The following is a 13595-nucleotide window of genomic DNA, read 5'->3' as shown; positions in this document are numbered from 1 at the left end:
TGAAAATAATCTTCTGGAATAAGAAGTAAAACAAAAACTATTTTTTCTCGAGGGACCGTATTTACCAGTCCAGACAGAAGAAAGTTTCAGAATGTGTGATGTGCCGTGAGAGGGCTGGGCTGCCTGGCTCCCTTGAGCATCAGGATTTAAAGTGTTTGAGGCATATTATTTATTTGAGTCGGGCTCAAAACTGAGCGTTTGTAAAAGCGGATTACAGTAAAGGAAGGTTTTTCCTACGGTTGTAAATTATTCTTTTAACTCTCTGCTCTTCAGAGGTCTCCAGACTGAGCCTCCGTTGGGGAGAGGGAAGAGCGTGGTGTGGGCTGCATCCCCTTGCCTCGGCTTACCTGAGCAGAGCACGTGGAGAGGGGGGAGTGGGCTGAGGGGGTGTGTGGGTGGGATGCAATTTGCTATAATCAAGCAGCAGGATTTTCCGCAGCTCTAGTGAGAGTGTATGTGGAGCATCTCAGGGCTAGAAACCCAGGAAAAGAACAGAAATGGTACCTTCCTGTCAGCCTCCCCACCTCCTGACTCTACCTGCCTCCCCAAACTCACCTAACCAGGTAGAGGTCAGGCAGAGGCAGTACTGAGCAGGAAATCAGAGGAGATTCAAGATTCCCAAAGAAGAATGGCCAGTGAATGACTTCCCATCTTTCCTTAAGCTTCAGTTCATTGCATGGATATACAGCCCACTTTGCAGTTGACTTTATTCAAATTGTCAAGTCATATTTTAATCCTACTAAAGCTGGGTTTTAAAACATGTATATAACATTTTATTGGTCTGCAAGTGATACGTTAATTTTTGGAGACATTTTCAAAAATACAGCCTAACAAAAGGGTAAAAAATATAAATCCCTTATTATCTACCTCTCACCATCCAGAAATACCATGGTTACCATTTTCATGTATGTCCTTTCTGTTATTTTTTGGATCTAATTTCTATACAAACATGTAATTACACACACTTTTTAGTGAACTACACTCCCATCTGGTTGGCCACAGCTTTCCAATGTCCTTAAATACTCTTCCCCTGTATCTTAGTACATAATACAATGGATGTACCCTAATGCATTTAACCAGTCCCTTACTACTGGATAGCAGGTTGTTTCCAGCTTTTCCTATCATAAATAGCACAGTAATAAACATCTTTATTAAGTCTGCACTGAGTCTGAGTTTCTGTATATTCCTAGAAGTGTAACTGATGGAACAAAATCTGTACATTTTGAAGGATTTTGACAAGTTTTGCCAAATGCCACCCCCACCCCCCATCCACCACAGGAATATCCTTTCTCCCACCCACTAGTATGTGGTCTCCATTTTTGTTTCTTAATAAAATGTAAGGTGAATGCTCTCATATAGGAAAGGAATATTCCTATTAAGTGACGTTCCTTTAATTTCTTTAACAATATTGCACCAAAGGCATCTACAAGTTTCCACAGGTCATTCTATGCTTTGGAAACGTGTTTCTCCTGGGGGGACTTGGAAATCTTGACTGATGATAAGAGATGAAAACAAGAGACCTGTTGGACAAAGACCTGTACCAAAATGATTCTTCCAGTATTATCTGGCTATTGGCTGGACCTTTGGTTGGACCCGTGTGTAGAGCTGACTGTAACTGCTGTTTGGCCCAGGTCAATTTATGAAGTGCATTTTTGTTTTCACAAGCATATTTCCCAAGTTCACACGTGTATTTCACAAGTTCACACACGTCTTTTGCTTTCCACCAGAATGGCTGATCATCTTGGCATCTCTCCTGGCCCTGGCTTTGATTCTTGCAGTTTGTATCGCTGTCAACAGTAGGAGAAGGTAAGGGGATGCTCCTCAGGGCCTTCAACTTTGAAAGGGCATCGTTTAAACTTGGGCTGTATAACTACTAAGTATAAAACAGATAAGCTACAAAGATATATTGTACAAAACAGGGAATAGAGCCAATATTTTATATTGACTTTTCATGGAGCTATAAAAACATTGAATTACTATGTTGTATACCTGGGACTAATAGAATATTGTAAGTCAACTACACTTCAATTTAAAATAAAAAAGCCTTAGGCAATATGTCCTTGCTACTCAGAGTGTAGCCTCTGGAACCAGCAGCCTCCTCACCCTGGAAGCTTGTTAGAAATTCAGCATATCAGGCCGTACTCCAGACCTCCTGAATCAGAGTCTGTGTTTTGATAAGACCCCAGGGATTCATGTGGACAGTACAGTTTAAGAAGCTCTGCTCTGGCATATTCTTTAGAGAAAGAAGACTGTGATTATTTGGGCATCTGCTTTTAAATAGTGGTTGACTCTTTTGCGGTTCTTAATTTTTGAGGGGTTAAGTCCATTAAGATGCTATGCGATAAAAGTTGCGCAATATCTCACCAGGAAGACATAAAATATAATCATTCATTGATTCATTAAATAAACATTTATTAAATTATTAAAATGAGCCAAAACGCTGTATAGAGATTCAGGGGTCAGCCCTGTAGCCTGTCTGAGGTCCTAAAAACTTCTAGAACCCTTACTTAAAGCAAGCATTGGGTTTGTTTTTTACTTGTTGTTGGTTGGTTTGTTTGTAAGGACAGTATTTTCTGCTTTCTGGAAGCTATTGTTGAAAGGATTCAGGTTATGGCCTAGAAAGAGTTCCCTGAGACTGAGGTGTATGAGACAATAAAAAACTTTCCTTAGGAAAGTCTGAAAAAAGATAGCTCCCTAGAACTGACATCTGGGCTGTTTTCATACCATCAAACAGCGCCTCTCCCTACCTCAACCAAGGCCTATCATTTTGGAATGTACACAATGCATATACCTGATCAGGCTCTAGAAATAATGCTACCGAAAATGAAGCGAAGGAGAACAGTAATTCTAGCATCAGAGCACATGAGCTTTCACAGGGGTACTCTAGAAGTGTAAGTCTAAATTTCCTATTCAAGATGCTCTAAAGATGCACGATTTTTCTCCAGGCAAATGCAGAGGAACGTTAAACCTTTGGTAAGCATCCTTTGACATTTCTTCTTATAAGGCAAAAGAATCTTATTTCCAAGTGGGACCACCTTTATTGTATCACTAGATCATCTAACAGGCTGGAAAATGCCCCTCCACTTGGGAAAAGACCTGGAGAAAATTCCAGAATCTTTCTTGTTGGCTTTTGGAAAGCCAGAAACAGCAAATTCCATTGCTGTGTACAGCCCATGCAGTATCTCTACTTATTGGAGGAAAGAATGTTGTTTTACACTGGTACAAGTTAATGAATGCTTTTGAAGTCGAATAGCTGTGTTGCTATCTGTACCTTTGAGGGCATAATAAAAAAAATTAGTCATGATAGCCAATTGTATAAGGAACAAAAATTAGGAAAAGAAATCTGAAGGGCTTCCTAGAAGGCTCCCATGACTAAACGGAAAGAGGTTCTTCTTTTTTAGTTGAATTTAAATAAAGTGACTTGAGGGAGCCCTTACAAAGAGTCTTTATACTTTCCCTTGGCCCCTGTGTTTTCTCCTAGATGACTTTTGCTCAATTAAATATGAATTTCCTATTGTTGGAAATTAGTCCTTTTGTCCCAGACCCTAGAATGCACCACTTCTGCTCACATACACAGTCCATAAGCTTTGTACATGTTGCCATAGAAACGTTGGCCTCAGATGCTCTCAACGTCGGGGAGAACTCAGAGAAGCATCTCAGCTGTCCCCAGAGCAGCTGGAGTCCCTACAGTGTGGATGGTTAGCTCGTGTGTCACTTCCCCTGCTGTCAGCAGCAAAAATGGGCCCCCTTGCTTATCCCCCTCCTCCCAAGACCAGCGGTCACCCTGGCAACAGGGAAACAGGGACACAGGATCCAGCACAGCGAGTGTCTCACCAGGAAAGTAGCTGCTTGGCTGCTGTAAATCACTGTGTCCTGATTTGATAATTGAAAACAGATTTGCCACGTAGCTAAAGGGTGGTTAATGGCTGCACAGGCCCCTACATGTGCACTGTGTTTCTAAAGCCACCAGCCCATTTCTAATCCTCTTAAAAGGCTGGGCCCTTTCTGCTTTGAGCGTTGCATTATAGAGGCACACAGAATCCTATTTTCATCAAAGAAAGTTTGGTTGAAGATAAGAACCCGGCATTCATTTATTCAGCAAACCTCTTTTGAGTAGTGGCTACAACTATCAGCCCCGCAGAGGAGGAAGAGATTAAAATGAAAAGGGTACCATCCATTCTCTGCAAGAATCCTAAGGTTTTGTGGCAGTATTGGCCTGTTGAATTTGAGACAGTTCATGTTCATTGAGAACATACTCCGGGCCAGGCCTGGTTATGTGAATTACAGTTAAAAGTGGAAAAGAATTAATTGCTGAAGTTGAGGTTGGATAGCTAAACATGGGCTTCCATGAGGAAGTGATCTGTGAGTTCCATCACCTTAAAGATGCTGATGTAGGGGTCCTGTTATTTCTTTAGCTTTTCCCTTCCCTGTCATAACCCACATCATCTTTTCCTATAACTGGAGTCCTTGAATTGCACCTTTTCAGTGACATTAGAACTTTATTCACTCTTCTTAAGAGCCAACAATTGTTTTAGGAGTCAGTTGGCTTGGTAGATATTGGATGAGGCCCAGGAGAAGAAGATAGATGCCTTTCCTCTGAAGAATTTATCTGATTTGTATGAAAAGGGGGAAAAAATGTGAGGACCTGACCAGAGAAAGTTTCGCAAAGGGGAATGATCAAGCAATGTTTCTGTATTGATTCTGCAGAAAAGGCCTTTGCCCGCTTTCATTGTCATGGGAATAATCGTCTTTTCTGTACACCCCAGAGGGCAGTCATGCACCCTGTGCTTGGTATGTCCTCTTCATAAAGCTCCGTTACTTAGAAATGTCTTCCATCTTTTAAGCTGCAGTCTAGCTCACGGTAATCTAAGCTCACCCAAAATCCTGCCCTCTACAACAGAACTGTCCAATAGAACTTTCTGTGATGACAGAAGTGTTCCACGTTTGTGCTAATACACAACCACTAACCACTTGTGGCTACTGAGCACTCATAATGTGGCTAGTTTGACTTAAGAAGTGAATGTTTAATTTTATTTCATTTGCATTAGCTTCAATTTAAATAGACACATCTGGCTGGTGGCTACTGGATGGAATGGCAAAGCTCCAACACAATGCAAAATAAATCTCTAAATATCTTTAAGGACTGTCAGGTAGAAGAGACATAAGATCAGTTGTTTAGTTACCCACCCCTAAGTCTTTAAAGATAAATATCCCCCCATGTCCTAAAGATGTTACCTGGGTCTAAATCCCACCCAGCCTACCCACCCGCTCCTGGCCAGGCTTCAGTCTGGCATCTTCCACATCGTGTGGTCACTGCGTCCTCAGCTAATGCCTGAGGTTGAAGGGAAAAGGAGATATGGGCAAGATGCAGTTCAGTAAAAATCTTTGAACTTTAGAGTCATAAAGTCTAAGTTGCAGATACTATGTAGTTTCTGCCATAACTAGAGGGGTAGCTTTGGGTGATATGCTTGACTTCTTGGACTCAGAAAAGAGGTTGGCTGGATCACCTCTGAAGTCCCCTTCAGCTCTAGTGTTCTTTTTTAAATTCCTGTAACTAATAAGAATGAAAAAAATTAGAACTTGCTTTTTAAAAGTACTTATGAAATGCCCAGAGCACCAAATATTGGGCTGAGTTATTTATGGGCATCACCCTGCCTCTTGAAAGAACTCAGACAGAGAACAGAGACACTTCAGTCTGGCATCTTCCACACAGAGACGCATAAATCCTAAGGGAAATAGGGGCAGGACCAAACCCAAGCCCCACATTCCTAAGCCCTGCAGGTCGAATGTTACCCACTTTCAAAATCAGCTTCATTTAGAGTAATAACGTTAATCCCTACCTCACCCCCCTGCGCAAACATTTTTGTAATTATAAATCACTTTCCTGCAATATTTCATCCAACTTCTGAAGTACCCATTAGGTAGGTGAATGGGAATTACTTAATAAGACACCTTTTCTCCAAAGAACATTTGATGCAAACTATTATATACAGAATGGATAAACAGCAAAGTCCTACCGTATAGCACAGGGAGCCATATTTAATATCCTGTGATAAACCATAATGGAAAAGAATATGGAAAAGAATGTATATATATATATATATATACACACATATACACACATACACATATATATACATACAGCAGAAATTAACAAATTTGAGAAAACACAAGCAGCATCCACCTTCAGCCTTTTCCATCATCTTCATAGTAAATATAACAAGGTGGGTGGAGGTAGCGAGAAGAAACAAACCAAACGCATTCATATGGCTCTGGTTATACTAACAATTACAGCAAGTGCTTCTTGAACAATTGCTGTGTTCCGGTTACTGTTCTAAGTGCTTATCCAAGGCCTCGGTTGCCTCACCCCACATTGTTCAGAAGAGCAACAGATGAAACAATGGTAGGCTCATGTGTCCAGTGCCAGCCTCTGTTTCAAGGAATTTTCACAATCCTTTTATACTGGTACTCTTAACAGCCCGGTGGTACAGATAAGAAAGCTGAGGCTCAGAGAAGTTAAGTAAGTTGTCCCAGGTTACACAGCGCTAAGGTCCCCAAACCAGGCCTTCCAAGCCCCTGATCTTGTCTATGTGGACTGCAACCATATGCCCAGCCCCTCAGACCATCTCAGGTCAAGCATCCTTCCTCGACCCCTCATCAAGTGTATGCCAGAGGAGACAGGATCAGCCTCCTATTCAGCAGGTATAATTTCTACTTCCCCAAACAAGTGATTAAAGGTTATGGCCTTGGCAGTCCCAGAGGGAATGGCCCATGATCAGGAATAATATAAGCTTTGTCTCTACAACTCCAAATGTCCAGCAGCAGAGTGAGCAATTCCAACTTCATACTGTTTCCAAATCTCCAGATGGTTAGCAGCATGAATAGAGCAGGGCAGAGCCCAGGCTTTTGGTCATAAAAGCCTAGATTTGAATATCGCCTCAGTCTCTTACTGTGTGACCTCAAGCTAGTTACTAAACCTCCCTGAGTCTCAGTTTCCACGGATGTATAATGGGAATAACAGCTACTTTGCGAGATTATTGTAAGGGTTACATGAAATTACATGGAAAAGTGCCTGGCATTCAGGAGGTGTCCAATAAATGCTCGCCTGTTTCCCCTTATCCCCACTGCACTTGTGGTTGTGAGGGTCTGCACCTTTGCTTTTGTTTAAGCAGCATCAGACTTCTAGATGGGTGGCAGTGATCATGTTACAGGAAAGAGGAAACATTACATCAAGCTGGGTGGGGTAAGGCAATGCTCTGACCCAGCGATAAGATCAAGGTCACGCTCTTCCCTAGAAGACCTTCTGCATTGGAATCTTAAGTAATGTTACTGAGAAATCTTAAAGTAGTAGTGAATGACTTGCCTAGGGGGTAGTTAAACCTTCTATATCCAGGTTTGTGTGGCAGTTAACCAATGTTAAGGGAAAAATCAATATGGCCTTATACTTCCAGAAAAGCATTGTCTCATTCTTAGTACTCGCAGTAATAACCCTGACAAAACCAACAAAGTGTTGACTAAGAGAGGAAGGAATGGGACTCTCTCGAATACACAGATCAGAATGATTTACAATTGTCCCGTTGATGGTTTATCTGAGCCTGCAGAAACAGCTAGAGTTTAAAAGAGGCAAACATTTCCCTTGCGTAGTTTGGTGGAGGGAGAGTTAGAGCTTGGGAGTTAGACACACCCAATTCTTTTAGTACTCGTTAAATAACCTGGGGCGAGTTACGGAATTTTCTGAGCCCCAAGATTTCTTTAGTTGTGATGGGGTCTGATAATAATAGCACTGGCTTCCCAGAGCTGTGACCACAGATTCTCAAACTCAAGAGCATATCAGAAAGCCTAAACCACCAACCCTGGGCCCCAGGCCTCGTGTTTCCTGATTCAGTATGTCTGGGGTGGGGCTGAGAATTTGCATTTCTAATAAGTTTACAGGTGATGTTTTTGCTGCTGGTTCAAGGACCTCACTTTGAGAAGTGCCGCTTGTTTGGAGTCAGCAGGATGAAACATACTCGGGTTTTCATGAACCGTAGTGATGGTGGCAGTGACAGTGACGATGATGATTGGGTCATTGCACCTGTTTCTCGTGTGATTTTTTTAATTACCAGGTGTGGGCAGAAGAAGAAGCTGGTGATCAATAATGGCAATGGCACCATGGAGGAGAGAAAGCCCAGCGGACTGAATGGAGAAGCTAGCAAGTCTCAGGAGATGGTACATTTGGTGAACAAGGAGCCATCAGAAACCCCAGACCAATTCATGAGTGCAGACGAGACGCGGAACCTGCAGAATGTGGACATGAAGATCGGGGTGTAACAGCTACTCCGCGACCTTGGAAAGAAACCATTTTCGGAGACATAACCCTTACAGGGAGCTGGGACACTTCACAGATGCGATGTGCTACTGATTGTTTCATTGGGAATCTTTTTTTCAAGCATAAAAATTTCTATTCCTTTTTGGGGTTTTTTTTTTTGTGTTTTGTTTGTTAAAGTCAGGTCCAGTTTATAAAAACAGCATTGCTTTCTGAAATGAGCGCCCCGTTAAAAATCAACAAGAATTCGAATGTTCCAGTTCCCACCTAGAAGCCTCTCACCCCCCTGGGGTTGTGCTACAGACGGTTTCCAACAAAAGCCACACATCCATCTTCCTGATCCTCAACTTTCCTCCACCCCACCTCCCAGGGAACAGCCACTTGCAAAGGACATCCCCCAGGGCTGAGAGGGATTGGTCCCTGGGAGGAAATCTGAATGGGTCCATAGTGCCCTTCCAGCAGCCCAATCCCTGGGCATTTCTTTCCAGTGGGGTAGGGGATGGGGGTGTACTGGTTACACATCCCCTTCTACAGACCCCCTGGAAAGTTTTCAGATGCTTCTGGGAAATACCCAAACAGTGAAGCTATTTATCTGTAGTAAGCTATTTATCTATGTTTTTGAAATATGAAACCCTGGAGGTCCTTTGATCAGTATGATTTTTTTTTTTTTACTTTGTCAGAGGCACAAAAGGGTTAATGCTGACCGATAATAAACAGCTGTACTTCTTCCACCTTAACCCTTTGTGCTGTGATCCTTCAGTTTCTTAACCAGCGAAGTCTGAGTCCTGACAGCTCATTGGGGAGACGTGAGAAGACCCTCCTTGCAATTCTTCATCTCAGAGCCACTAAGCCCCTACTCAGGCTCACTCACCCAGATCTCATAGAAGATCAAGGGAGACGGCATTGTTTTATTTCTGAGGCTCCAAAAGCATTCTGTCCCATCCTAGAACCAGAATTGTGAGAGGAGGAGCTTCGGCCGCTTTTGTGTATTATTGGCTACCTAATTTCTCCCCTGAAAGGCTATGAAAAGTCACATTCCATGTTGTAGATGCTGACCCTGTTAGTATATCCAAAAACAATATGGGAGTGCCTTCTGACCTTTTGCAATAAAGGAGACGCCAATGGAAATGAACGGCATAGACAGTAGCCAATTGATTGGCGCAGGCTGGGGAAGCGGTGTAGGGGGCAGTGCAGATCCTGTTGGAGGATTTTTGTGGCTGTATTTGTTTATATTTTACCAAGCCAGTGGTCTGTCCCCAGTGCAGTTGCTACTCAGGGTTAAGTGCCTGGAGAATCCCTCAAAAGCTTACAGGGCTTCCCACCATTGGAATCTTATCACCAGATAGGCAGCTTTATGGCCAAATAAGAGGATAATGGCTTTATCCCTCTCCTGGCAAGTCCTTTGTGGTCTTTATTTATAAGTTCAGGAGGCTCCATTGGTCCTGGAACTTCCCAAGGCTACTTGTAATAGAAGAAATTGAATCTGTAAAGTAAGCGCTCCTATAAAATGGGACCTTCTTCCTTAGGTCCCCATAAAAAGTAATCTGTTCCCTAAATTGACATGCTTAACTGGCAATGTTTCTCAGCCAAAATACGAAGAGGGAGGAAGAGAAGGAAGAGAAGAAAAAGGTCCTACATAAATCAGCCCTTGGTGTAAATCAGGGCTGGGCTTACACCAAGAATTAATTCTGTAGGATGTATTTAAAGGAGAGATGCCAGCTTTCTGCTCACTCCCAATCTCTGCTCTCACGCTTCCACCCTCATAACCCCTTCCCCATCACGGTCTTTGAAAATTTCCTTTCTCTTCTGTGGATATCCTTGATCAGCTCCATATTCAGCTGTCTGGTGTTCTTTTTATTTTCAAGATGAATGAAAAGAAAATGGACATCAAGCCATGCTGTTATTACTGCCACTAGTATCCAAGTACCTTCGCTTTCCAAGAGCTCGCCTGGGCTTGCCACAGACCCGCACAGGCTTCTGTAGGCTCTTTAACCAGAAGTCAAAAACCACGACAGGGTCAGGTTCAGGAGGCCAGACCAGGCTCTCTACCTGCCCCCCAGATTCTCTCTGGGGTCCCGGAGAGTCATACAAGTCTCACAGCTAGAGATGTTTTCCCACCTCTTCTAGGCGTTCCCATCAAGTAGGCTGAAATAGGAGATTGTTTTCTACTTTATTTTGGGATTAAATGTGATCTTTCCTTTTAACAGTGTTGTTATCCCTCACTTCGATATACCTCTGTGTTCTTAAGATAGGCATAGGGGAGGTCTAGAGCTTTCATCCTTGGATGCAATACCCCTTCTATATTGGCTGTGCTCGAGGAATAGGACCTATTCTCTGCCACTTGAAATAAGGGTGTAACTCCGGAAGTACAAGTTGACTACACGTCATTCTACCAGGTGGCCTGGGCTAGATCATTAAACTGAGCCTTGTTTGTAAAAGAAAAGAGCCAGCATTTTATTATTTTGCAAAGCTTAAGAGAGCAAAGCTGAGAGTTTTGCAAAGCTGAGCACTTAAGATGTAATTTTTCCTAAAACTGTAAATCTTCTGTGTCTCCTGAGGGCTTCCTTTAAATTAACACTGGGTGAAAAATAAGATGGGGCAAAAGAAACCTTCATATCCATACTTTGCAAATTCTAACCTGGCAGAATAGATTTCTCCAGCAGAACCTCTCAAAAAGTTTTACATTAAGACCATGACACCTAGAATCAATTTCATAGCCTACATTCTTCAATACTGTACAGCAGAGGAGTAGGAGAAAGGAATCTCCGACTTCTCTAGGAGAGCAAAATGTACTTAAGAATAATGTTCACCTTTGTGTCATAGGTATGCCTTTTTATAAGTCACTCGTGTTGAATTTTCCATGAATAGCTCATTGTTCATGTGAGTACGAAGACCATTGTTACTTTGATTTTTCACAACACACCCTTCCTCTGATTTTTATATATATTTTTAATGGACCAGTAATGATGAGGAAAGCATGATATGTATATTGCCCCGTTGAAAGCACTTATTGGAACATATTAAAAGGCTACTATTAAAAGACTAAAGGAAATGCACTCAGGCGTCTCTGATTTAAAGGGATGGGAGGTCTGGGGGGACAGAGCTGTGATTATCTGGCTGCCTGAGTAATTTAGACACACAAGGCTAAAGGTTTATGAGGTGTCTGAAGCTTCACACTCATTTTATTTTTTTCTAAAAAGAAAAGTTACATGAATTTCTATCACTTGAGACGCTTCTCTTGGAGAAAGTATAATTTTCTATAGAAAGTGTATGGTCCACACGTTTCAAATTAAATGAGATACTGTGAAGCATTAGTTCTTTAAAAGCCAAGAACTACCGCTGGCCTTCTAGTTAAAGAAAGGAGAGAGAACATACTCACCTTCATTCCCTCATGCAAGCCTCTAAAAAGAAAATAAAGAGATATTACAAAAAGCCAAAAACCAATGGACTCAAAGAAGATGGAGGAAGAGAGGACAACAAAAATTTGAAGCTGGAAAAGTGATGGTTCATTGGTAACTGAGAAATTTGGAAAAGCTGAGTCCTAAGTCAGCAGCGGAGAAAGTTGAGAAGCAACCAGATTTGTGTAGTAGAACCCCCAAAGTCATAAGAATTGGCAGCAGTAGCTGCCTCTGGAAGTGGTGGAGAAGGCAGAGCTCAGATTAGGGGGATGGCTATAAAGTCTGTTTAAGACACAGTTGGAACCCCAGATCTTCTTCTCCACTCTGAGTAGCTACATGACGGTTCTTTCCCAATCCCAGCAAAAGACTGGAAGGTGATTCCCTGAAGAGGGCAAAAAAGAGAGTCTCTGACTGAGGGGCAACAAGACATACACAGTTGACATTAAAAGTATCACACTGAAAAGTGAAACTGCACATGAGGAATGTTGAGTCTCCTAGACTTTTTTTCCTGACTTGGCTCCCAAAATGCTGGCAGCCAAGCATATGTGCTCCAGGCAAAAGCTCAGCCTTTCTGCGGAATCTGATAAACTTCAGGGCAAACCAAAATATACTAACAGGATAGTTTCCCAAGGAAATAGCCTGGCAAAGCAATCTACAGTGAAGATCTCAAACTCCACCAGGCACACAGGGCTCTTAGTTTTCTGTGGCTCCCTCTTACCTATGATAAGCAGAGACAATTAACGGAGAAGAAAATTTTAAAAAATATTATTAATACTCTCAGTAAGAAAAGAGGAGAGAACGTCTAAAGAACACAGTGCTAGGGTAAGAAAGAACATTCAGTGAACATCTAAAAAAGAAGCTCTCTAAAATTTAAACATGAAAGCACAAATTAAAAAAAAATAAACATAACAGAAAGTTTGGAAAATAAAGTTGAAGAAATATCCCAGGAAACAGCAAAGACAAGCAATGGAAACAGAGGAGAAAAGATAAGAAAAAGTAGAGAAAATTTTAGGAAATCTAACATATGAATAATAGGAATTACAAAAAGAGAAAATAGAGAACAGAAAGAAGAAGAAATCATCTAAGAAATGAATCAAGAAAATTCCCCAGAATTGAAGGACATGGATATCTAGACTGAAAAGACTGAGTACTTAGCACAATGGAGGAAAACAGACCCACACTAAGGCACATCGTCAAGGCAAAGAGATTATCCTATAAGCTTCCAAGCAGGAAAGTTTATATCATAAAGAGGATCAAGCATCAGAATAGAATTAGACTTCTCAACAGCCACCTTGAGAGAGAGGACTGTGAAACAAATGCCTTCAAAATTCTGAGGGAAATGTTTCCAAGCTAGAATTCTAATATAGCTAAATCACAAACTGTAAGGGTAGAGTGAAGACATTTTGGATCTGTATTGTCTCCAAACATATTCACCCATTCCCAGGCAACTCTGAAGGATGTACTCCAGCAAAACAAGGGAGTTATCAAGAAAGGGGAAAACATGAAATTCAAAAAGCAAAGTAAAAGGAATTCCTAAAGTGATAATATAGGGACACCATGCGATGGCAGCTGTACAGCATGTCTACACAACAATTAGTCCAAACTGGAGTCCTGATTAATAAAGGAAACAATAAATGTCTTGGCTTCATTGACCGCTAATCAAGAAGATTACTTTTCGGTTATATCAGTTAACTACTGATGCATTTAAAACCACTCCAAAACATAGTAGCTTAAAATAACAAACATTGGTTATTTCTCACAAGGCCACGCATTGACTGGGTGCTTCTGGGATCTGGCTGGGGCTCAGCTGAGCATCACTGGACCGCACGTGGCTGTGGTTAACAAAAAGTTCAGCTAGAAGTTGGCTGATCTACAATGGCTGCTTCTGGAAT

General features: G+C 41.8%; 1 protein-coding gene across 7 annotated transcripts in view; it reads left to right on the top strand.

Annotated features, from left to right (window-relative positions):
• The window catches only part of CD44 (CD44 molecule (Indian blood group)), an 86315-nt gene extending 77273 nt beyond the window's left edge, over positions 1-9042 (top strand). For all 7 annotated transcript variants that reach the window (XM_057748214.1, XM_057748213.1, XM_057748212.1 and 4 more), the window contains 2 exons: positions 1728-1806; positions 8106-9042. In XM_057748214.1, coding sequence (XP_057604197.1) covers positions 1728-1806; positions 8106-8310 — 284 coding nt within the window. In that variant the 3' untranslated portion in view covers positions 8311-9042. The remainder of the gene's footprint in view (positions 1-1727; positions 1807-8105) is intronic.
• Positions 9043-13595: the final 4553 nt, after the last annotated feature.

This window comes from Hippopotamus amphibius, chromosome 9, assembly GCF_030028045.1.
Source record: "Hippopotamus amphibius kiboko isolate mHipAmp2 chromosome 9, mHipAmp2.hap2, whole genome shotgun sequence".
In the NCBI taxonomy this organism is placed as follows: Eukaryota; Metazoa; Chordata; class Mammalia; order Artiodactyla; family Hippopotamidae; genus Hippopotamus; species Hippopotamus amphibius.
The sequence above is the reverse complement of the archived record's forward strand: the minus strand, read 5'-3'. Positions and strand labels throughout refer to the sequence as shown.